This window comes from Enhydra lutris, unplaced genomic scaffold (assembly GCF_002288905.1).
Source record: "Enhydra lutris kenyoni isolate GAN:26980312 unplaced genomic scaffold, ASM228890v2 scaffoldscaffold1, whole genome shotgun sequence".
NCBI lineage: Eukaryota > Metazoa > Chordata > Mammalia > Carnivora > Mustelidae > Enhydra > Enhydra lutris.
This window is the reverse complement of record NW_019154085.1, coordinates 98,338,076-98,362,949: the sequence shown is the minus strand read 5'-3', so window position 1 is coordinate 98,362,949 and position 24,874 is coordinate 98,338,076. Positions and strand designations below refer to the sequence as shown.

Here is a 24,874-nt window from a genome sequence, read left to right as displayed (position 1 = left end):
TGACAAGAACAGAGAATCAGCCACAAAGGAACGAACAAACAAACAAATGAGGAGGATGACATGGATGACATGTGATGTCCCAAGCACAAGGTTTAGCACAGAATGGATAGTCAGTGGATTAAAATGAATATTACTACTTCCGTCCTTGGTCAGAAGAAACCACAAGGTCCTATTTCCATGGATCTATTTTGTGACAGGTGGAATTTATATTTCAGGCTGCCAGATGCAAAGCTTCCCCTTTGAAATTTGTCACTTGTGGTTAAAAAATGGGAGAACTCTATGTAGTCAGGTTAAGTTTCCTTTCCCAGGCTGTTACTTTATAGTACCTCTTAGATGTCATTTTCTATGTTTGGAGATGCAGAAATAGCATCATCCCAGGAAGTATTAATATGAAATCCAAATGATGTAAACTACTGCATCCTATTCTTTATCCATAGGCCTTATTATCTAAGTAGTTTTCCATTCAGTTCCAGTCTGTTAGTCAACAGAACATAATTTTGTTTTCATCAATAGTTCACTCTTTCTTCAATTAAGCCTAAGCATGTTGGTACACTATTCAAAATACAACATTTGACTTAAATAGCCTTCTAGTAAAGAAGCTATAAAAGTCTGATCAAGCTTCTAAGATATGTTTTAATTTTATTTTTAGTATGAATGTCATTCCATATACATTAAATTTCTATTTTTTTTCAAATTTTTTCAGTGTCGGATATTGATAATATTCTTGAAGTAAGACAGATAATTATCAAGAACTTTGATTGGCAGCTACAGTAGCAGAAGCCCTGGTATTTCATTCTAGACAAAGGAAAATTGGTTGTCATTCTGGAGAAAGGAAAATTCTAGATGCATTATATTAAACAGAAGATTTATTTGAACCTCTACATACTTTGTGGGTGACCAAGTATACATTACTCATAAATATGGTGGTGGCAAACTAATCCAAGTTCGGTACATTTTCTCAAAAATAATTCAAGGTAAAATATGCTAATAGGAAGTGGTCATTCAGGTCATGCAAGACAAAAACTAGGCATCAATCATTAGAATTAATTATATCTTTTCCAAAAATGATTCTAATTTATTTTTTGTCATTTTATTGAATGGTGGTGAAAGTTTGTGTGTGTTTGTTGTACCAAGGAGGCAGACTTGGTAAAGGGTGGGCTGCTGGCTAACATTGGTACATGTTCTCTAAAAGCCATTCTCCCTTTCTTCCAGAGAACCTCGTGGAGGTTTTCTTTTTGTTTTTGTATTTTTTTCTGGACATATGGCCTCCTGTCTCGCATGTTTCCCATCCAATGTACTAAGTACTGACCAACGGCAGAAGGGATAGGTCAACTGCTGGTAAGTGTTTATAAAAGGCTGAACTACACCTTTCCTTATCACTTCTTCCTGCTGATTAGGAAATGGATGGTTTTTCAATAGCCATCTTGAACAAATGAAGTAACCTTGGGAATGAAAAACATATGAACCACAGGGACAAGATAGGAAGAGACTATCAGCCTGGATCACCTTCCTCTGCACTGTCCTGTGTGGCAGTAAGAAATTTCTGTTCTTATTTAAACCACGGTACTCTGGGGTTTCATTCACTTGGATCTGAACTTGACACTAGTGGTACTAATAACTATGGAAATCCTGTCTTGGATTTAAAATAACTGTGGTCTGGGTAATTCAAACTGTAGAGTCTATGTATGGATAACAATTGTTGACCATATGGTATTAGGTCATTAATATTAATACAAAAAAGGAGGTTTCAGAGCTTTTTCTATGTGGATGAGATAAACATCCAGGTCCTGGTTCTTAGTCTCCATGTAACTGAGGATCTTGAATCAAGAGTCTATGAAACCTTCTCTTTCCATCCTAAGAACCACAGTTGGAGACATTTTGACATCAGGCTAAGACTTCTCTCCTCTGTTGGGTGAAGAAGCTGCTGCATTCGTTGACCTTCACTGGAATCTGATCTACAGATTCTGTGACAATAGTAACTATGCAGCATGTGACTCTTTTATCCTTTCTGCCTCTATCAAACTCCAGACTGGGCACAATGCTACGTAGATTCAATGCTTTATGGTTGGGTGTGAGATGGTTAGGAGAACGAGGTCTATGAATTACATTGATGTGAAATGGAGATTACACCTGGTTCTGTGAATCTCCTCTATTTGACTCAACACATTGCTGTCCCACTTCTTCGCTTTTAGGCAGGCTATCTCTCAAAAGCACTTTTATATGACAAAATGACTTTCCTCCCTGGCATTGCTTCTTGTGTTATTCAGTGTCTGAAGTCAGGCTGATTCTGTCCTTTCTTCCTCACCCTATAATTTGCTCAAACCATTGATGTGAGTGCCTGAAACTTGAATAAAAAAGTTTCAAGAGCTCCTCTTAACTAGAGGTAAAACGTTTCTTGAGTCTTTGTTATAATGCAAATATGTGACCTGAAAAATCACCTGCTTAATCTACTGCTCCACCAATGTGGACATGACTCAGTTTACCAGATTAGCTAGCTAGAGTCTAGAGAGAACAGGGAATAAGAAAATGAAATGGGACAATGGGAATAAGCTGGTGTATGGTCTAATAATTAAGTCATAGGGGGGTCCTTATTGAGCACCTATTATCTTCCTGCATAATGTATTAGTTGCTGGCTGGACCCCAGAAAGATCCCTTAGAGGTAATTCCCGAAGTGGGTAGGAGAGTACCAAGGCAACTCCGCAGAGCTCCCCCAAAGAAAGCCGGATTCAGGGCTAGACCATGCCCTTTGTCATCCTCTCCCTTGGTGAGAAGAGCCAGAAGGGTTCCCTTGGAAGAGACTAAGAAGGCACCCAGCCAACAGGGGAGAGTAAACAGATTTCATGACCCTATGGGGCTATTGGACAGCTTGTTGTTTGTGCCTCTTTAAAATTTGGAGCAAATAACATGCATCCTCCACTTTCCTAGCATCAACCATGAGTCCTTGTTTTCTTGGATATCATTCAGTTCTACTTGGTTTCTTCCTCAAACTCCTCAAAAGATATTTTCTCCTCTTTATGGGAATTTCTGGACCCTCTGCCTCTCCTTAGACAATTATTTTTGATGCTCTCACTGGCTGGTGTTTTTTTTTTTTTGCTTAATTAGTTTAATTTTAATTAATTAGTGCTGACTCTGAGTGCCAGGAACTTCGCTACATACACACAATTTCCCCCCCTTAATTTGTACAACAATATTGTACTTAACTATACAGTGATGCAAGGCAGCTTCAGCCCCATTTTGCAAAGGAAGAAAACCAGTTTGATCAAATTGCCCAAGACTCTGGGGCCAGGAGCTGATTAAGATTCAAGTCCAGATCCGAATGGCTTCCGAATCCCTGTGCTAAAGCGCTCTGCTCTGTTACCGAGGATACATTTGGTTCTTGCCCCTGTTTGGCTCCCTGTGTGATCGAGACAGGAACAGCCTGCTGACTGCGCCCACCACTCCTGCTCTGTCAACCGCACTCACATTTCCTGTCAGGCCAGGCCACAGCCACAGCCACAGCCCTGGGCTCTAGGCTTTTCTTTTCTTTTTTTTTTAATTTTATTTTTTATAAACATATATTTTTATCCCCAGGGGTACAGGTCTATGAATCGCCAAGTTTACAAACTTCACAGCACTCACCATAGCACATACCCTCCCCAATGTCCATAATCCCATCCCCCCAACCCCCCTCCCCCCATCAACCCTCAGTTTGTTTTGTGAGATTAAGAGTCACTTATGGTTTGTCTCCCTCCCAATCCCATCTTGTTTCATTTACTCTTCTCCTACCCCCTTAAACCCCCATGTTGCATCTCCTCTCCCTCATATCAGGGAGATCATATGATAGTTGTCTTTCTCCAATTGACTTATTTCACTAAGCATGATACCCTCTAGTTCCATCCACGTCGTCGCAAATGGCAAGATTTCATTTCTTTTGATGGCTGCATAGTATTCCATTGTGTATATATACCACATCTTCTTTATCCATTCGTCTGTTGATGGACATCTAGGTTCTTTCCATACTTTGGCTATTGTAGACATTGTTGCTATAAACATTCGGGTGCACGTGCCCCTTCGGATGACTACGTTTGTATCTTTAGGGTAAATACCCAGCAGTGCAATTGCTGGGTCATAGGGTAGTTCTATTTTCAACATTTTGAGGAACCTCCATGCTGTTTTCCAGAGTGGTTGCACCAGCTTGCATTCCCACCAACAGTGTAGGAGGGTTCCCCTTTCTCCGCATCCTCGCCAGCATCTGTCATTTCCTGACTTGTTAATTTTAGCCATTCTGACTGGTGTGAGGTGGTATCTCATTGTGGTTTTGATTTGTATTTCCCTGATGCCGAGTGATATGGAGCACTTTTTCATGTGTCTGTTGGCCATCTGGATGTCTTCTTTGCAGAAATGTCTGTTCATGTCTTCTGCCCATTTCTTGATTGGATTATTTGTTCTTTGGGTGTTGAGTTTGCTAAGTTCTTTATAGATTTTGGACACTAGCCCTTTATCTGATATGTCGTTTGCAAATATCTTCTCCCATTCTGTCAGTTGTCTTTTGGTTTTGTTAACTGTTTCCTTTGCTGTACAAAAGCTTTTGATCTTGATAAAATCCCAATAGTTCGTTTTTGCCCTTGCTTCCCTTGCCTTTGGCGATGTTCCTAGGAAGATGTTGCTGCGGCTGTGGTCGAAGAGGTTGCTGCCTGTGTTCTCTTCAAGGATTTTGATGGATTCCTTTCTCACATTGAAATCCTTCATGCATTTTGAGTCTATTTTCGTGTGTGGTGTAAGGAAATGATCCAATTTCATTTTTCTGCATGTGGCTGTCCAATTTTCCCAACACCATTTATTGAAGAGGCTGGCTTTTTTCCATTGGACATTCTTTCCTGCTTTGTCGAAGATTAGTTGACCATAGAGTTGAGGGTCTATTTCTGGGCTCTCTATTCTGTTCCATTGATCTATGTGTCTGTTTTTGTGCCAGGACCATGCTGTCTTGATGATGACAGCTTTGTAATAGAGCTTGAAGTCTGGAGTTGTGATGCCACCAACTTTGGCTTTCTTTTTCAATATTGGTTTGGCTATTCGAGGTCTTTTCTGGTTCCATATAAATTTTAGGATTATTTGTTCCATTTCTTTGAAAAAAATGGATGGTACTTTGATAGGAATTGCATTAAATGTGTAGATTGCTTTAGGTAGCATAGACATTTTCACAATATTTATTCTTCCAATCCAGGAGCATGGAACATTTTTCCATTTCTTTGTGTCTTCCTCAATTTCTTTCATGAGTACTTTATAGTTTTCTGTGTATAGATTCTTAGTCTCTTTGGTTAGGTTTATTCCTAGGTATCTTATAGTTTTGGGTGCAATTGTAAATGGGATTGACTCCTTAATTTCTCTTTCTTCTGTCTTGTTGTTGGTGGAGAGAAATGCAACTGATTTCTGGGCATTGATTTTATATCCTGACACTTTACTGAATTCCTGTACAAGTTCTAGCAGTTTTGGAGTGGAGTCTTTTGGTTTTTCCACATACAGTATCATATCATCTGCAAAGAGTGATAGTTTGACTTCTTCTTTGATGATTTGGATGCCTTTAATTTCCTTTTGTTGTCTGATTGCTGAGGCTAGGACTTCTAGTACTATGTTGAATAGCAGTGGTGATAACGGACATCCCTGCCGTGTTCCTGACCTTAGCGGAAAAGCTTTCAGTTTTTCTCCATTGAGAATGATATTTGCGGTGGGTTTTTCATAGATGGCTTTGATAATATTGAGGTATGTGCTCTCTATCCCTACACTTTGAAGAGTTTTGATCAGGAAGGGATGCTGTACTTTGTCAAATGCTTTTTCAACATCTATGGAGAGTATCATATGGTTCTTGTTCTTTCTTTTATTAATGTGTTGTATCACATTGATTGATTTGCGGATGTTGAACCAACCTTGCAGCCCTGGAATAAATCCCACTTGGTCGTGGTGAATAATCCTTTTAATGTACTGTTGAATCCTATTGGCTAGTATTTTGGCGAGAATTTTTGCATCTGTGTTCATCAAGGATATTGGTCTGTAGTTCTCTTTTTTGATGGGATCCTTGTCTGGTTTGGGGATCAAGGTGATGCTGGCCTCATAAAATGAGTTTGGAAGTTTTCCTTCCATTTCTATTTTTTGGAACAGTTTCAGGAGAATAGGAATTAGTTCTTCTTTAAATGTTTGGTAGAATTCCCCCGGGAAGCCATCTGGCCCTGGGCTTTTGTTTGTTTGGAGATTTTGGATGACTGTTTCAATCTCCTTACTGGTTATGGGTCTGTTCAGGCTTTCTATTTCTTCCTGGTTCAGTTGTGGTAGTTTATATTTCTCTAGGAATGCATCCATTTCTTCCAGATTGTCAAATTTGTTGGCGTAGAGTTGCTCATAGTATGTTCTTATAATTGTCTGTATTTCTTTGGTGTTCGTTGTGATCTCTCCTCTTTCATTCATGATTTTATTTATTTGGGTCCTTTCTCTTTTCTTTTTGATAAGTCTGGCTAGGGGTTTATCGATCTTATTAATTGTTTCAAAGAACCAGCTCCTAGTTTCGTTGATTTGTTCTATTGTTTTTTTTGGTTTCTATTTCATTGATTTCTGCTTTGATCTTTATGATTTCTCTTCTCCTGCTTTAGGGTTTCTTTCTTGTTCTTTCTCCAGCTCCTTTAGGTGTAGGGTTAGGTTGTGTATTTGAGACCTTTCTTGTTTCTTGAGAAAGGCTTGTACCGCTATATATTTTCCTCTCAGGACTGCCTTTGTTGTGTCCCACAGATTTTGAACCATTGTGTTTTCATTATCATTTGTTCCATGAATTTTTTCAATTCTTCTTTAATTTCTTGGTTGACCCATTCATTCTTTAGAAGGATGCTGTTTAGTCTCCATGTATTTGGGTTCTTTCCAAATTTCCTCTTGTGATTGAGTTCTAGCTTCAGAGCATTGTGGTCTGAAAATATGCAGGGAATGATCCCAATCTTTTGATAACGGTTGAGACCTGATTTAGGACCAAGAATGTGATCTATTCTGGAGAATGTTCCATGCGCACTAGAGAAGAATGTGTATTCTGTTGCTTTGGGATGAAATGTTCTGAATATATCTGTGATGTCCATCTGGTCCAGTGTGTCATTTAAGGCCTTGATTTCCTTGTTGATCTTTTGCTTGGATGATCTGTCCATTTCAGTGAGGGGAGTGTTAAAGTCCCCTACTATTATTGTATTATTGTTGATATGTTTCTTTGATTTTGTTATTAATTGGTTTTTATAGTTGGCTACTCCCACATTAGGGGCATAGATATTTAAAATTGTTAGATCTTCTTGTTGGACAGTTCCTTTGAGTATGATATAGTGTCCTTCCTCATCTCTTATTATAGTCTTTGGCTTAAAATCTAATTGATCTGATATAAGGATTGCCACTCCTGCTTTCTTCTGGTGTCCATTAGCATGGTAAATTCTTTTCCACCCCCTCACTTTAAATCTGGAGGTGTCTTCGGGTTTAAGATGAGTTTCTTGTAGGCAACATATAGATGGGTTTTGTTTTTTTATCCATTCTGATACCCTGTGTCTTTTGATTGGGGCATTTAGCCCATTAACATTCAGGGTAAGTATTGAGAGATATGAATTTAGTGCCATTGTATTGCCTGTAAGGTGACTGTTATTGTATATTGTCTCTGTTTCTTTCTGATCTACTACTTTTAGGGTCTCTCTTTGCTTAGAGGACCCCTTTCAATATTTCCTGTAGAGCTGGTTTGGTATTTGCAAATTCTTTCAGTTTTTGTTTGTCCTGGAAACTTTTAATCTCTCCTTCTATTTTCAATGATAGCCTAGCTGGATATAGTATTCTTGGCTGCATGTTTTTCTCATTTAGTACTCTGAATATATCATGCCAGCTCTTTCTGGCCTGCCAGGTCTCTGTGGATAAGTCTGCTGCCAATCTAATATTTTTACCATTGTACTTTACAGACTTCTTTTCCCGGGCTGCTTTCAGGATCTTCTCTTTGTACTAAGACTTGTAAGTTTTACTATTAGGTGACGGGGTGTGAACCTATTCTTATTGATTTTGAGGGGGGTTCTCTGAACCTCCTGGATTTTGATGCTTGTTCCCTTTGCCATATTGGGGAAATTCTCTCCAATAATTCTCTCCAATATACCTTCTGATCTCCTCTCTGTTTCCTCTTCTTCTGGAATCCCAATTATTCTAATGTTGTTTCGTCTTATGGTGTCACTCATCTCTCGAATTCTCCCCTCGTGGTCCAGTAGCTGTTTGTCCCTCTTTTGCTCAGCTTCTTTATTCTCTGTCATTTGGTCTTCTATATCACTAATTCTTTCTTCTGCCGCATTTATCCTAGCAGTCAGAGCCTCCATTTTTTATTGCACCTCATTAATAGCTTTTTTGATTTCAAGTTGGTTAGATTTTAGTTCTTTTATTTCTCCAGAAAGGGCTTTTATATCTCCCGAGAGGCTTTCTCTAATATCTTCCATGCCTTTTTCAAGCCCGGCTAGAACCTTGAGAATCGTCATTCTGAACTCTAGATCTGACATATTACCAATGTCTGTATTGATTAGGTCCCTAGCCTTTGGTACTGCCTCTTGTTCTTTTTTTTGTGGTGAATTTTTCCGCCTTGTCATTTTGTCCAGATAAGTGTATATGAAGGAGCAAGTAAAATACTAAAAGGTGGCAACAACCCCAGGAAAATATGCTTTAGCCAAATCAGAAGAGATCCCAAATCGTGAGGGGGGAGAAAGGGGATAAAAAGAGGTTCAGAAAGAAAAAAAAAAAAAAAAGAAACAATTAAAAAAAGAAAACCAATAAAGAAAAAAAATAAAAAGGAAAAAATATATATATATTAGATAAACTAGTTAAAAAACGTTAAAAAAGAAAAGGGTAAAAGTTAAAAAAATTTAGCAGAAGAAAAAAAAATTGAAAAAGAAAAAAAAAATTAAGTTAACTGCAAGGCTAAAGAATCATGGGGAGAAAGCCATGAGTTCCGTGCTTTGCTTTCTCCTCCTCTGGAATTCCGCTGCTCTCCTTGGTATTGAAACTGCACTCCTTGGTAGGTAAACTTGGTCCTGGCTGGGTTTCTTGTTGCTCTTCTGGGGGAGGGGCCTGTTGTAGTGATTCTCAAGTGTCTTTGCCCCAGGCGGAGTTGCACCGCCCTTACCTGGGCCGGTCTGAGTAATCCGATTGGGTTTGCTTTCGGGAGCTTTTGTTCCCTGAGCGCTTTCCGTAGAGTTCCGGAGGGCGGGAATGAAGATGGCGGCCTCCTGGTCTCCGGCCCGGAGGAGCCGAGAGCCCGGGGCCCCACTCCTCAGTGCGCCCTCAGAGAACAGCGCCCAATTACTCCCGTCACCCTGGCCTCTGGCCGCACTCCGAGCTGACCGAGCCTGCGACCGGCTCAAGGTAACCCCAAGCTTAGAGCTTACTCCTCGGCTCTGTCTCTGTAGCCGGCTTCCCCGTTCTAATACCTGTAAGCTCTGCGACACTCAGACGCCCCCGATCCTTCCGTGACCCTGCGGGACCTGAGGCCACGCTGACCCCGCGTGGGCTTCACCCCGGTTAAGCCTCTGGAGCGATGTCCCTCAGTGGAACAGACTTTTAAAAGTCCTGATTTTGTGCTCCGTTGCTCCGCTGCTTGCCGGGAGCTGGCCCCTCCCCCCGCGGTCTATCTTCCCGTCGCTTTGGATTCACTTCTCCGCCAGTCCTACCTTTCAGAAAGTGGTTGATTTTCTGTTTCTAGAATTGCTGTTCTTCTTCTCTTCGATCTCCCGTTGGATTTGTAGGTGTTTGCAATCTTTAGATAAGCTATCTAGCTGATCTCCTGCTACCTGAAGTAGTCTCAGCCTGCTACTTCTCCGCCATCTTGACTCCTCCCTGGCTGGTGTTTTTAATAAGAAAGTATTATTTGAATTAATTCCCACTGATCATTTAATCCTATTAGATAATTAATATAATATGTAGGGTTAACCTATTACAGTTAAATAGCAGGAAAGAACAATTAGAAATATGGGGTTTGTGATCATTTGTGTTAAGATTTCTATTAGGCTAGGCTAGTCATTTTCTTGCTGCTTATTAACATTGAAGTCTGACATTTATTAGGGTGATTTTAAAGAAAAAAATTAGTTGTATTATTTTACTTAATTCATGAATCTTGAATTTCAACATAGAGCAGGCTTAGTTAACAATATCTTGTCTTATAATCAACTCATAACACCTTGATTAAACCAACGTGATTATCCTTAACTACAGAAATGCAAACATTCAGGTCACAGATTTTCTGATTATTCTTTTTTGTGACAGACATTAGCTGATATTTGGTTAGAAGCATAATATACTTAGATTTGCTCAGTTACTGTGAGCGGAAAAACATTCTATGGTTATATAATATTGTGAGGCTATGTGACAACACTTTGTTTAGACAAAATGAAGAATATTGGTTTATCAGGGTGCTAAAAATATATTCTCAGCCGTTCTTCTGGAATAAAAAGAAATAACCACTTGATCTATTGAGCCTCATTCAATCTTGAAATGGATGAAGTTTGGGGCCCCTGGGTGGCTCAGTGGGTTAATCCTCTGCCTTCGTCTCAGGTCATGACCTCAGGGTCCTGTGTCAGGCTCTCTGCTCAGCAGGGGAGCCTGCTTCCCTCTCTGCTTCTGCCTGCCTCTCTGCTTACTTGTGATCTCTGTCTCTGTCTCTGTGTCAAATAAATAAATAAATAAATCTTAAAAAAAAAAAAAGAAAGAAACGGATGAAGTTTTAGAAGGTTGGCTGTGGTGATCTTATTCACTGGTTAACCTAGGGAATATTCTCAACCACATTCTCCCTGCTATCTCATGCAATAAATAGAAGCAACATACGAACTTCCCCAGCCTCCTTTACAGCTAGGATTGGTTTCATGATCTTGTTCTCATCAATGCCATGAAAAATGGAGTCTGTGGGGTGGATTCTGAAGGAACTCTTATTCTTCCTTATACTTTGTGCCTTGAATGTAAATGGAATGCCTGGAGTGTCAGGAATCAATTTGTAACCAAAGACAACAGAGATGAGGACATAAAGCCAGGGCTTTTGATGACATCATTGAGCTACTAGCCTTCTTTCATATTTACCTTCCTCCAGATTTTTAATTGTGTAAGATGATTAAATGACTTCATTACTTACGTAAAATGGCTGGTCAGCTTTGTCGTTGTTGTTTCACGTGTAGACAACAGCAGCTTATCATATAGTTCTCCCCTAGTTTGAGGAGATAAATCTACATTGTGTGCAGACCAAGTCAGCTCGCTGTCAGAAACATGGTCCAAATTTACTTCCCTGAGAGTAATCGAAAGCAGCACTTTCCAAGGGAACTTTGTGTGACGATGGAAATGTTCATATAGGCTACCATGAATACGTGGTCACTGAGTACTTGAAACGTGGCTAGTGCAAATGGAGGACTGAATTTTTAATTATATATAGTTTTAATTAATTGAAACTGAACCTGAAATAGCCACTTATGTCTACTAGCTATCAAACAATGCAAATCTAAAAAAAACTGGAAGTCTATTAAAGGATAGATTACTGTAGTTCTTTTGAAAAACACGCAGCCTCTAACTTTATATATGTTATTTCATAGGCCCAGGAACACCTCATTATGGAAAAATGATGATTCAGTGGGGCTTTACATAGTGTCATGTTTGAAGGTTTTTAAACCGTATTTAACTTGCATATCAGCTAATGACACACAACTGATACCAATTTAAGCATCTGGGGGAGGAGGGGGCTGTCATGACCTCCAATGTGGAACTCACTATTAACTGCTATACCGAATGTGATTGGTAGAAATTACTCCAGCATGCCTCGGTGTCCTGTGCAATACTAAATAATCAGCATGCTTCCACGCACAGCAATTCCTAGAGCCCGAGGAAAAACAAATTCTGCAACCATCCACGGTGGCCCAGAACAGCTGAAGGTATCACCTCTTCCGTCACCTGACAAGGATCACAGTCACAGACAACTACTCTGTCACCAGCTGCCTCCTGGCTGCTGAAAACAGGTCAGCAAAGGGTCAGCAAGTCGCTCTGTGTTGGGAAGCTGAGTCCCTTCAGTCTAGGCTGATGCACAATTTCAAGAAGGAGTTGACAAATCAAACTTATTCCAGAAACAGGACTATCACACTCAGGGTTCTCCCAAAAGACACTCTATTAAAAAAAAACACACTCTATTAAAAAAAAAAAAAGTTCAATTTAAGAAAGCTACCGTCTCTCATTTCTAACCAATGGTAGTTAGGTAAATGCTTCCTGAGATAATTATAGACACCGGATGGACTCGAAGTCGACTGCTGTCCCCAGAGAAGTTATGTATCCTCAGTGTTATTCTCCTTTCATGTCCACAAGGACTTGCTTCTCGTCGTTTTGCAGTGTGTTGCTTTGAAAACACTGATGTTTTCTTGACGGGTCTGGTTTTGAACTACTTACTTTACAGTAGCTTCCAATGTTCGAGAAGATAAAAATAACCATGTGTGAGAAGTTAAGACCCAGTCCTCGGGGCGCATGGGTGGTGCAGTAGGTTCAGCGTCTGACTCTTGGTTTTGGCTCAGGCCATGACCGCAGGGCCGTGAGCTGGAGCCCCATGCAGGACTCCACACTGGGCGTGGTGTCTGCCTGAGATTCTCTCTTTCTCCCTCTCCCTCCCTCCCCCTGTGCTCTCTCTCTCTCTCTCTCAAATAAATAAATAATATATTAAAAAAAAGAAGAAGTTAAGACCCAGTCCTCATAGAGGCTAGGTGTGAGACACGCTCTATAGGAACACACTGTGTCTGAAAGAAGGTCACGTTCAGAAAGTATCACCCATAAAGATGTACCAAGATGTAAATGTTTACCTATGATGTGGCTCTGAAATGTGGAATCTGCAACTGTATCTTCATCCTCCTGTAGGCTCACACTTGCTTCTTTTATCTGCAGCAACAAGAAAATAATGTAAGTTCTTATTTGTTATATAAATTGACTGTTCACAATCAGAATGATGTTTCATTCTGTAATAAATGTGAGTATGTGTGAGTGGGTATGTATACACACACAACACACATGTATACACACACATACATGTAAACATGCATACCTGTACATACATATATGTGAATGTGTATGTGTGTGCATCTATGTGTACACACCCATAGATATATATATACATGCATAGATATTTTCTTCATTCTACTTTTCCCTACTCTATCACTTGGCTGTATCACAAATTTTAATTACTAGAGCAAGAGTATATTTTCAGAAACATAACCCTAGACCTGGAAATGAGGATTTACAGGGCACCTAATTCTCCATAAGATGTTAAAGATACAGCTTTGGCTTTTAAGACTTAATAAAGTCAATAACACAAAGCTGTTAGGTAAAATTAAAGTCAAAGGAAATATAATTCCTCCAGAGACAGTGACTTCTACCACAAGTTATTTTAATAAGAAGAAAGAAATATACTTAGATCTCCTGACCCTTTCCTGGAATGTAACTCTTTAAGAAAATGATTTCTTTTGTTCTTTCTATGATGAAACATAAGGTGACTGTGATGTATACTTAGTGAACTAGAGCAGTGACACATTTATATTGATTTTTTAGGTCAAAAACATTCCCCTTCTATTTCAGCTGAAATATCCAGATGCTGAATGGGTTAGCACTCGGCAGAACTCTAGAGAAACCTGAATAAGTCACAGTGTTTTATGAATGAGAATTCTGATCTCCAGCAAGTTTCCTTCAACGCACTGTAAGTGCAAGTGCTGGGATTAAGACTCATGTCCCTTGCTTCTCAATCTAGTGGCAGTGGTCGCAACAATGGCAACCAGTACGAACCACTATTTAAAAGGCAATCTCTGAAATACTACGGATTACTCAGTTACAATTTTCATGCCTGTGATCTCAAACTCCCCAGAGCGAGCTAGATGCTACTGTTAGCCTCCTCCTCCTGAAGAAACAGATAAGTAATTGCCAAGGTGGTGGAACCAGGATTCAAACTCAGCAAAACTGACTGCAGATTTGTGTTCATCTGTGGGCACTTTGTTTTTCTCAAATTTTCCTTTGACTATGCCAGTGGACTTGGCCTCAATTTCAAGACAGCTTGCGGTTGTTGGCAGAATGACCCTAAAACACTCTCTTAAAATACATCCTCATCAGTCACCTGGGAAGCCAGTGATAATGACATGAACTGTGCACTGAATGCAGTGGGGTTCTGCTTCGGCACATACATTAGAGGCCGTCAGTGGATATGCTCAGGAGCTTGAGCTGAATGCCAAGAAACTCTTATTTCATACTCACAATATAGAAATTCATATGGTTGCATACTGACCTTGAGCTAGATTTAGCTTTTGACTTTTTACCTATTTTTCATATCTAATGGAATAAGACCAATTATTTATATTTTATAACTTCTGTTCCAATATCAGAATGTAATTGGTGCTTGTTCTGGATGTGCTGAGAGCCAGAAGGTGGCAGACTGAAGAGAGTATGGAGAAGGCATCCTGAACCCCACAAGGAGAGACCAAGGATTGAATATCCAGAGGTCACATTCATCACTTCTTCCCCCCATCAGCTCTCTGCTCTGCGGGCACTTCCCTGTTTTTTAGCACGTCCAGAGGAAGAAAGTTGGGGAACGGGGCAAGGGTGGGGGGAGGCTTCATCAAGTCTGTGGACACTTTGGTAGTGGACATTTATGGATAGCAGAGTAGAAAAGCACTGTGAGCATGAGCAAGGCTAACATCCTACTTAATTGCCTTCTAAAGTTTGTGTAGCTCAGTGACCTGTTTGTCACAAGGCTATCAAAAGACCCACCGACAAAGGGATCTCAAACTACCTACATTTCCTTTAACAACCCAACATGAAACTTCCATCCTCATTTAGAGAGACATCAAGGAAATCTCTATATTCTCAGCCCATACATGTCTCATGTTTTCTCTTACCTGTTATGTAAAACAGTATTTCCTTTAGGTTCTTCTACACTGATCTATTTTTTTTTAAAGATTTTATTTATTTATTTGACAGAGATCACAAGTAGGCAGAGAGGCAGGAAGAGAGAGAAAGAGAGAGGAGGAAGCAGGCCCCTCACAAAGCAGGGAGCCCGATGTGGGACTCGATCCCAGGACCCTGAGATCATGACCTGAGCCAAAGGCAGAGGCCTAACCCACCGAGCCACCCAGGCGCCCAACAGTGATCTATTTTAAACTTGAAGGTATCCCCTGCTCACCTGCTGGCTTATCGGGGAATCATCCTATCAGTCTGTGAGGCTCTAAACTAAAGAATCCAATAGTTAAAATCAGATTCTCACCTTGCAGATAAAGGATAGGAGGCTCATATAGTGTTAATGATCTTTTCAAGGTCACAGAGGATTTCGGTTTTAGAGTGGGCATTTCTGGCCCCTATTCACTGCCAAAATTAAATTTTTCAGAGTCATTGTTACAGCCCTCCTTCCCAGACCTTCCAAAGAACTACTATTTTCTGTTAGTGTCTGGCAGTTAGATATGTAGGCAGTATTCCATGTATACATAAATTTTATTTTTATTCAAGAGTAGCAAAAATTTTCAGAGACTGTGTGTGTGTGTGTGTGTGTGTGTGTGTGTGTGTGTGTTTAAATTCTCTGCTTCCCTTCCCTTCTGGTTCCCTAATCTGTATGTGGAACTTAACTACCACCTTTCTCCGAGTATCATATTGAGGAAAGAAAAAAAAAAAAAAAGCTGTCCTATAGTCCTACCTGTCAGCTGCTTGTCAGAACTTTCCTAGGGCTCTATTTGCTTAACAGCAAATGCTAAATATGGCCTCTGGGGACTTATCAGAGGAAAGGCCCCTAATTCATTCAGGTTTCCTGGGCTGATGACCCATGAGGAGCAGATGACCCATGACAGGAAAATCCGAAGAAGATAGGTGAAAAATCAGCAAAGGAATGACAAATGGGGGAGTGCCTTAGAATGGCATACTTGTTGGCTCTAATTATCTATCCAAATAGATTTCAATGCAAGGCGGTTATTAAAGAAATCCGTTTGCCTATGGAAATGAGGGGCATAATTTATTTTGACAGTTGATTCCCCTTACTATTTACATTTTTCACAGGCTGAACTTAAAATTAATTTTCACTCTTGATCACGCAGTGGCTGGGTATTGGTGAGAGGTTGTGGGAACTTTCCTGGGACTAAGGGGCTGGCAACTCAAGATTAAGAACTTGCCAAAGATAGAGACAACTGGGACAATCTTCATGAGACAAAGTACTTCAAAGATGAGAGTTTTCACAAAATCAAGAAGTTTGGCTCAGAAAAGAATGGTGGTTACAGATACAGAATTTTCTCGGCCATTGTTCTAACAGGAACTGATACAAATTAATGTCAAGCAATATCCTATTTGGTAAGAAGTTGCAGGTAACTCAGGCAACAACTCTTGGCTATTTTTGGTTTAAGTTTATTGTCAGTACTTTGGGTGCCTTGTAATGGTGCATTTTCAACTCTTGTCCATCTTTTGGGCTCTGCCCTTGTAGTCAAAAATGGTACCAAATACTGATCTCTAACAAGAAACCATTAAATGTCACTGTGCCCATTATATTCTACTAACCCCTATTATTAGAAAGCACAGGGAGGAAGGAGCTTACAAAGGAACCTGGAGGAAAATGGACAAAATAATTCACCATATATATATGTGTATATATATATATATATATATGCACACACACGCAACGTACATATAACATATATATATTATGTATGTATGTACATTATATATTATGTATGTATGTACATTATATATATATTACATTATATATTACTTTTAGAATTAAATCCAACATTTGGGGACACCTTTCATTTGAAATTCTGCTTACATTTCTTCCTTGACTCATCCTAACTGAACTGCTTGGGAACTGCTTCCCAAGAAGACAACATTTTGCAGTCGAAGTTTATTGCAAATGAAAAGAACACAATGAACCTAAGTGAGACAGGCAGTAATTTTTGGAAGGAAAACTCCAGAAGGCATTACTTTTAGAAAAGTTAGTCATTTAGAAAAATTTGCAGGAGGAGGGCAAAATATGCATGCTTCTTATTAGCATCAAAATAGCACTTAGAACAGAACTGTTCAATTAAGGATGCTGAAATTATAACATTTTGCAGAACTTAATAAGATGATAACAATTTGCGTAATTATTGTACTATTTTATCCTATTTCATCACCACAGTACCATTTTAATGGAATAGTATTTGATGCTTTTTTATTAGCATACGTGGTTTTCTTTTTCAGACTATGGGACGCTGGGAGAAAAAAATACTCTAAATTAAAATATTGAAAAGGCCATCTCTTCCCAGAGCATGATGAAAGTATACGATCTTGTTAATTTTGTTAACAATTTTTATTTTGTCCAGTGATAGTTAAACAGGAGTCTGGAGCTGCCTTCCCTTGAGACTTCTCATTCCACAAAATTATCTGAATCCACAGGAAGGAAGGACTTATGACATGCTGCAATAGAATGCATTTCTTTCTTGATTATTTACTTAATACCAATGCAGTCTTTCCTGGGGATGCCTTTCCCCCTCTTATAATGATTTTATATAATTCAAGTAAAAGTACAAAGTAACATGGCCCTTGTCTAAATTACACAAAAATTAGAGCTAAGTGGTCTGTAAATGATGGCCTAAATGGGGACATAAGACTCTAATTAAGGCTCTGAAAGGAGAAAAAAATTAAATTCTGCAAAGAATTAATGGGACTTTTACGCATTTTTTAAAATGTATCTAGGAATCCTGAAAATGGATATGGATACAGAATTAGTAGCAGACTAAATGGAGGTCAGCTACATACATAGCTGTATGTATGGAAATAATCTTTGCATTATAATCACCACAGATTAAAATAATTAAAATCCCTGAGGACCCTCATAACGAAATAAAGTCTTGGTTTGTAAAGGGAAGAGATGGTGATATAAGATTTTGAACAGTGACTTTATTAAAAAAAAAAACAAAAACATACCATATGTATTATGTGCAGTTCTTGTTTTTATCCCAACTGACTACAATGAGAAGAATCTTTTGCAACATAGTTTAAAATAAGCAGACAGCAAATTTACCTTGAGCCCTAGCAGCGGAAAATTCCCTCAAACTCTGAATTCTAAGAGGTTCATGGGTATTCCCATCAATGTGCTATGGTATTAGAATATATCCTATTTTGCATCTAATTTACTTCCTGTGTAAGCTGATAACATATAATAAATAGGTTTTCACTGCTAGTCATGTACTAGTCCCAAAGGAGACTATGGCAATGTCCTCTCTGGAATTAGTAATTTTCGTCCACTCCACATTGATGATTACAGAGATGAAACAAAAAACATTGTATTTTACATTAAAAAAAAAAAAAGAAAGAAAGACTGGCTGGTCAGCTACCCAGGTTAATAATATTCCTCTATATGGAAAAGCTTCCCAGCATGACTAATTTCCTCTTGTAGCTAACTAGAAAAAATTAGCATATCCCAATTGATTATGTATTTTGGGGTGGTTAGGGAATCTTTGTACTTTAGAGAAAACAGTAAGAGTGTTTCTTGTAGATATTCTGAAAGGACCAAAGGACACTTATTACTACACTGTGAAAGACTGAAGACGAGAGACGAAAAGCACAGAAATTATTTTAGCATTAGGAAGTAACAAGAAAGTAAAAATGAAACTGTAAAAGCCAAACAGAGGGTCTTTTTGTTTCTTTGGTACTTCTGTGCAGTGAAGATATACCCTAAGCTGTCAGAAACATATTAAATGGGGCATAGTTAAATTGAGTGCCTCCGATAAGGGGCTCTGCCAGGCTATCAAAGTTTTAGATCAGTGGGATTGAATTTCTGGGCATATTGCACATTTCCAAGCATTCATTCTCTCTCTTTCCTTTCGGTGACACTACAAGGGCAGTCTTAGATATGCTTATAATTTGTGATTTTTATAATGCAGGGGACATCTACGTTTTCAAAGAAGGGAGGATACCATGGAAGCCCAGAAGAGAAAAGGGGGGGGAAGAAAAATTTTTTGTGAAGAACATAGTTCCCACAGGATTTCTGAGTTTAATATAAAAGACTACAGCTCCTCAGAGTCCAGAGCTCTTTGAAAGAAAAGTGTGCATTTGTTGTCAACTGAAATATGTCTATGAAATTCTTAATAACTAATAATGCCAATCGTTATTCCTAAAATCACCTCTAAACCACTCCAGGGGAAAAAAAAAAAGTATAATTACTAGGTTTCCCTAAGAAAATGGTAGCAGGTACCATACTTTACAATTTCTTTGATTGCAGTACAAAAATATATGGATACGGTAATTCTGTAAATTCTGTAATTCTGTAATTCTGTAAAAAGAATATTTTGTTTATGTAAGTGCTTCAAAACTTACATAAAGAAATAATGAACATCACCAAAGCAATTATGCAAGAACAGAAGGAATGTAAGGAGATTCAGTGCAACTTAAGGTAATTTTAAAACAAAACTATTATTTGAAACTAGCAAGTGCTAGGGAAATGGAAAATGCCCTTTCACCCATTTTTTTTTTTTAAAGGAAATTACCTGAGTTCTGGACCTCACAATTAAGAGACTGCATAATAGGGAGTCAAGTTGCAAAGTAGATTTCTTGGCCTTAACACCTGTCTAGGTGAGAGGAATTGGTACATAGACAGAACTTCCAAAAAAATGAACAGTTCTTAAACTGAACCATCAAAATGGCCAATAATCTCTCTAGTTGTTTAGCACTTCTGGTTTTCATAACCATGTTCCTTCCTTTTTGTATCACTGGGAGTGAAGGAAGAGGTCATCAAACAAATCCCCTGCACAGGAGTAGAATTTGAAGATGACAGCTGACATCACAGTGTCATTTGCCAGCACTGTCTGGTTCCACCGTCCTCCTGAAAGGGAGCTAACACAGCAGCCTTACCAGATGGAGCGCCCCGTTTGCAATCTCACTGCCACCTCTCGGCGGGAAGCCGTCACCAGCTTTCTCTCCTTTTTCTGGAACTTTCCTACCCTTCCCAATCTCTTGCTCATTCATTTCCATCAGCAAAGGTAGAAAGAACCCAGGCAGGTTCACTTCGGAACCAAGATGGGTGGAGCACTTACCAGGGAGCCTTTCAGTATTTCCACATCGACCTTGGTTTTGATGTTTTTCTTGTGGTTTCCTTGAGTGCTTGCAGAGATGCTGGTGAGACAGGAGCCCTGGGAGCTGCCCTTTAACACACTCCTGCAGGAAACATTATTTGATCCATTTTCTGTCTGTTGAGCTGCTTTCTTATCAACTCTGCAGGTAGAAAGTGATTCCTCTGATAAATTACATTGCTCTTCTTCAATCACTACTTTTTCCAATCCTTTAATGTTTAAAGTAACCTCTTTGTATCTCTTTGTCTTTAAACCTTTGAGTGATAAATGTTTGTCAGTGGCCTTGATCAAATCTTCATCTGACATTCCAGTAGTGTGTCAGTTTAGATTTGACAAAAACTTTTTTTATTTTTATTTTTATTTTTTTAACTGCTTGTGAGGTGGGGGGAGGAGGGAGCAAAATAAAAGCCACTGAAGAGTGATTGCTAAACACAAGTCTGGCTTAAGATCAGCGGGAAATGTAATTACCTCTGTAACGTTTCTAAGTATACGTTTGCTTGGTACAATCAATGAGGTCGGCATACCTTAAAATGTATGTATAATTTTCTTCCATTTCATGCCATGTGGGTACATTCACGGTTCCAGTATAGGTTGAATTGCTATCAACCTTGATAAAACTTCCCATTCTTTAATTTCAAAGACCACTGGTTTGGTTAACAAAGTAACATGGACTAAATTATCATTTTATTGCTAACTTTTATTTCATTGTTTAAATTCTGGCTAATGTAGAAAAGGCTGCTATTCTGCATTTCTGCTTGTATGAAAACATGCTTGACTGGGGTTTACTGGGTGGGAAGTCAATAACTCTCCTTGTTTCGGTGGGGGGAGCCCTCTGACATTTCACACCCTCCCTTCGCCAACAGGTTACCTGTTCAAAAGTTCCGTCATAAATGTATCTTTAGTAGAACATGTAACAGGGCTGGGTCTATTTCTTGGTTCAAACTTCATTTGGTCATAAATGCCTTGCGGTGTTTTCAGATCATTTTTGCTTCGTAAACTACTGTCTGGACTCTCCGCCACCTTGGTGTTCCTGGTAAGTTCATTTTCTATTTTACGCTGCAGCTCAGGCTTCTTTTTCTCTTTTTTCTTTTCCAATTTTAGTTGTTTATTTCCAAACCCCAAACCTTTTGCATCTTTTTTTTCCACTTTGGTTTTGGAGACATCCATTTTCCTGCTACTGAGCGCTGGAAGTCTACTCCGAAAACCAAACCAGCTGGCAAAAGAAGGCCCAGGCTTTGGCTTTGCTTCTACAGAGGGGGACTTTGTTTGCACTTGGCCCTTTTCCACATTTTCCTGAATGCACAACATGACCTTTTCTTCAATTGTAGGTGAGAGGGGGGCTTCAGGGCTCACAGCGCCAGTCCTGGTTGTAGAAGTATCTGGACACCTTCCAGAAGTCTCCAGCTTGGATGTCCTGCTGGGTTCAAAATTGGCCGGATGCTGTGTCCTCCCAGGGTTCTGCAGGGCTTGTGGGCAGTCTGTGGGGGCAGGTGGATATCTGTGGTGGCCGCTGCCTGCTTCCTCAGGGACAGCCTCACTGTCCCCTCCCTCGGGGTAACCCTGCTCATCTTCCATTCCACATGGGGTGGGGAGCTCTTCGGATTTGGGAGGGACTCTCAAAGGCAACTTGTTTGGGCTCCCATGCTGGCTGCTGGAGCTGCCTGTACTCCTGGGGGAGCCTTGCCTGGAGGAGGGATGCCCCAGAGGCCTCCCAGCACCGGGAAGACCATCAGACATGGGGGCAGAAGGGGTCTTGGGCAAGCCTTCCGTGGAGGAACTCTGCCGGGTGAGGGAATTGCCTCTCTCAGCAGTGTTGGTGATAATCTGAGTTCGAACTTTGCCGGGCCCTTCCACGGGGGGTGTAGGGGGCTTGTCTCCTGAGTAAGTGCTGAAACTCTGACTGCGGGCTTTGGCCCCATTCATGCCTAGGGCTGGTTTTAGGTGTGGCTTACTGGAGGAGAGGGATCTTTTCACAGACTTGTTTTCTACCCCATCTTTTCCATCAGCCCCAGGGATGCTGTTTTCTAATGACTCTGGCATTGCTGTATCCAGGGGAATCCCTTCAGGCAGCCTGTCTTGTGCCTGAAAACCCAGTGGAGTCACATTTCTTTCATCTGTTACGGTCTCCAGGCTCACTGGATTCCCGGCGTCCTCGGGCTTAGACTTGTTCCCAGCCACCGAACTTTTAGAGGCTTCATTCAGACTGTCTTTTTCATGTTTCCCTGGCACCGTGGAACTTTTCCTGAGTAACTGGGGAGACTTCATGAGAACCTTGAGCCCAACTGGAAGGCGAGTTTTCAGGCCTTTCTCATGAGCGTTTGGACAACCATATGGGGTGTTATGGCTTTTGGAAGACGGTGATGATGAGTGACTGCTAACCTGAGATGATGGTGCCTCATTCACCCCTAAGAAGGAAGGCTTAGGTGATGTGGGGACACAGTCATTCAGCTGTCCTTTTCTTCCTGGAGACACACTTTTGGGGGACAGGATTTCCAGTGGCTCATGGGCTGAAGGACAATTCTTGGGAGTCCGTAACCCAGTGTCCATTTGTGTGGTCCCAAGCATTTGGTGAGGCGGAGTTTTGGGGACACCTCTCTTTGGGGAGACCTTTGGGGGCCCTGGGGCCATCACAACAAAGGAGCTAGAGGGGGTATGTGTGGAACATCTGGTTTGAATCACTGTTTCTGTGGAGGGTGGAGGGTGAGTGAAGATAGGCTTTCTGAAGGCCACAGAAGGTTTCTTCCCCGGCACTTCTGCCAGGATCTGATTAGAAGAAATAATAGGAGCAGAGGGTCCTTTCAGAGGGGGGGATTTGTACATAGTCCTTGCTGCTTCACTGGGGACCCTGGTTTCAGGCTTGGCTGATGAGGGTGGTGGCAAATAGTCGTAACTGGGCCTGACGAGAAGGGAGCCTGACCTGTCTGGAGGGGGTGGGGGGGAAGGTGACTTCACCCCTGCCTCTGGCCCAGAGTCACAGTGTTTGTCCCTCGTCAGGGATTCTCCATTATCACTAGGCTCAGTGAGGGACCTTGGCAGCAACTGTGACGCTGGAATCTGACTCTTGGAGCACGGGACCCAGTCCTTTCTGCTGGACATTTTGGAGCCATGAGGCAGTTGGCTGGGGTGTTTTGGAATGTGTGAATCCGTATGTAAATCAAAAAGGGGTGCTGGGCCCTCAGTCTTCTTAAATCGCGAGAGTTTCCCGGGAGCTAAGGCTGGAGATTTTTCAAGAGACACGGGGCCAGAGGAGGGGACTCTTGCTGAGGCTTCAGGCTCCATTATTTTTGACTTCTGAGGTGAAGCCTTGCCCCTGGCAGGGACTTTTGTCAGACTCTGCTTTTGATAGATACCCATGGACACCGAAGACCTAGAACTACTCTGGCATGACAAATTCAATGTTGGTTTGCCCGGTCTTTGTCGCTGAGGACTTTGTGTTACTGTCCTGGGGCTGAAGGAACCATTGCGGGCCACCGCAATGTTATCTATGTCACCTTTTGGAATGTTTTTCTTGGTTTCCTCCTCAGGTCTCTTTAGGAAAGTGTAGTCTCTTGCAGCAGCTCCCGGCTGTAAATGAGCAATTCCCTGAGGTGAAAGTTCAGTGAGTTCTGCCTTGGGTCCAGTAGGGGCTTGGTTGATGGAAATCTCATTTCTGGTAACAGTGACAACGCCTGTCTGGTGAGAGCTGAATTCAATGGGCTCGCCGTCTTCGGCATCAAAGATGACAGTAATGCATTCTTCTGAAGAAGTCCTTTTTACAACCCTCTGCTGCTTAATGAAGCTAAATGTCTTTGGCCGACTCTCTAAGGGGATGGGCACTTGTTTTTCCTCCTCTTCAGGAGACCTATGTTGAGATTTTCCAAGTCCCATGAGGATGTCCAGATTCTCCATGGACTTGTCAGTGTCGACAGTCAGTGACAAGTCTGAAGGGCTTTTCTCGTCACTGCTACCGATGTGCAACTCGTCGAGGGCTTCATTGTCATCGGTGTCTGAAAGCTGGAGACTGAGAGCCACATGGCCAGAACCAGGGTCACACGGCTCCCTCTCTCTCCGTACCTGAGGCGTCTGTGCATGCGGGCACAGCTTCCTCTCCAAGGGGCAGTTGCTGGCACAACTGGCCAGCTTTTCAGGCCTTTCCCTTGGGTAAACTGAGGATGTGCCTTCTGAAAAGTGTTTTCTATTCGGCTCCCAGCCAAATAGGCTGTCAGAAACACTGTGGGTTAATTTACGACTGTGCAGCCTGCAGCCCCGGCTTGGAGCTGCCTGGAGCAAGGGTAAGGAGGAAGAGTCCTCATCGGCATCATCGTGGGAATCTGTGTCATAAACAAATGTCTCGTGGGACTCCTTGCAGGGACTCCTCCTGTCAGCTGGTTTGCAGGGGGTATAGTCCTTGAGGCTGCTGCTCTTAATTCCTGGAGAATATATCCCTTCATTGGAGTTCATGCAATCTTTATAACCCCATTTGGTTATCACCGATTGGGGTTCAAGTAGCACTTTTCGCTTCTGTAGCTTTCTCAGTCCTTCCAAAATGTGACTTTCCTTGATACGAGCTGGAGGTAGTTCATCTGTAGGACTAGCAAAGCCACTCGGGAGTGAAGAGTCAATACTTAGCCTTTTATCCCAGTTTTGTGATGATTTCTAGGAAAGAAAAGTAGGTATCAGAAATCACTGAACCACGTGGATCACAACTGTAAAAAGGAAAAGTCTGTCATTAGACTTGATTCTAGCAGTTAAGTGTTCATCTATAAATGCACACTTTAATTATTTAATGCAAATTAATCATTAAC

At 40.9% G+C, this 24,874-nt stretch overlaps 1 protein-coding gene across 1 annotated transcript in view; it reads right to left on the bottom strand.

The window, feature by feature from the left end:
- The window catches only part of LOC111140922 (NCK associated protein 5), a 784,669-nt gene that overhangs the window by 38,567 nt on the left and 721,228 nt on the right, over positions 1-24,874 (bottom strand). The window contains exons 12-14 of the mRNA XM_022493188.1: positions 20,959-24,725; positions 20,055-20,232; positions 12,831-12,906 (exon numbers count right to left, since the gene is read on the bottom strand). Coding sequence (XP_022348896.1) covers positions 12,831-12,906; positions 20,055-20,232; positions 20,959-24,725 — 4,021 coding nt within the window. The remainder of the gene's footprint in view (positions 1-12,830; positions 12,907-20,054; positions 20,233-20,958; positions 24,726-24,874) is intronic.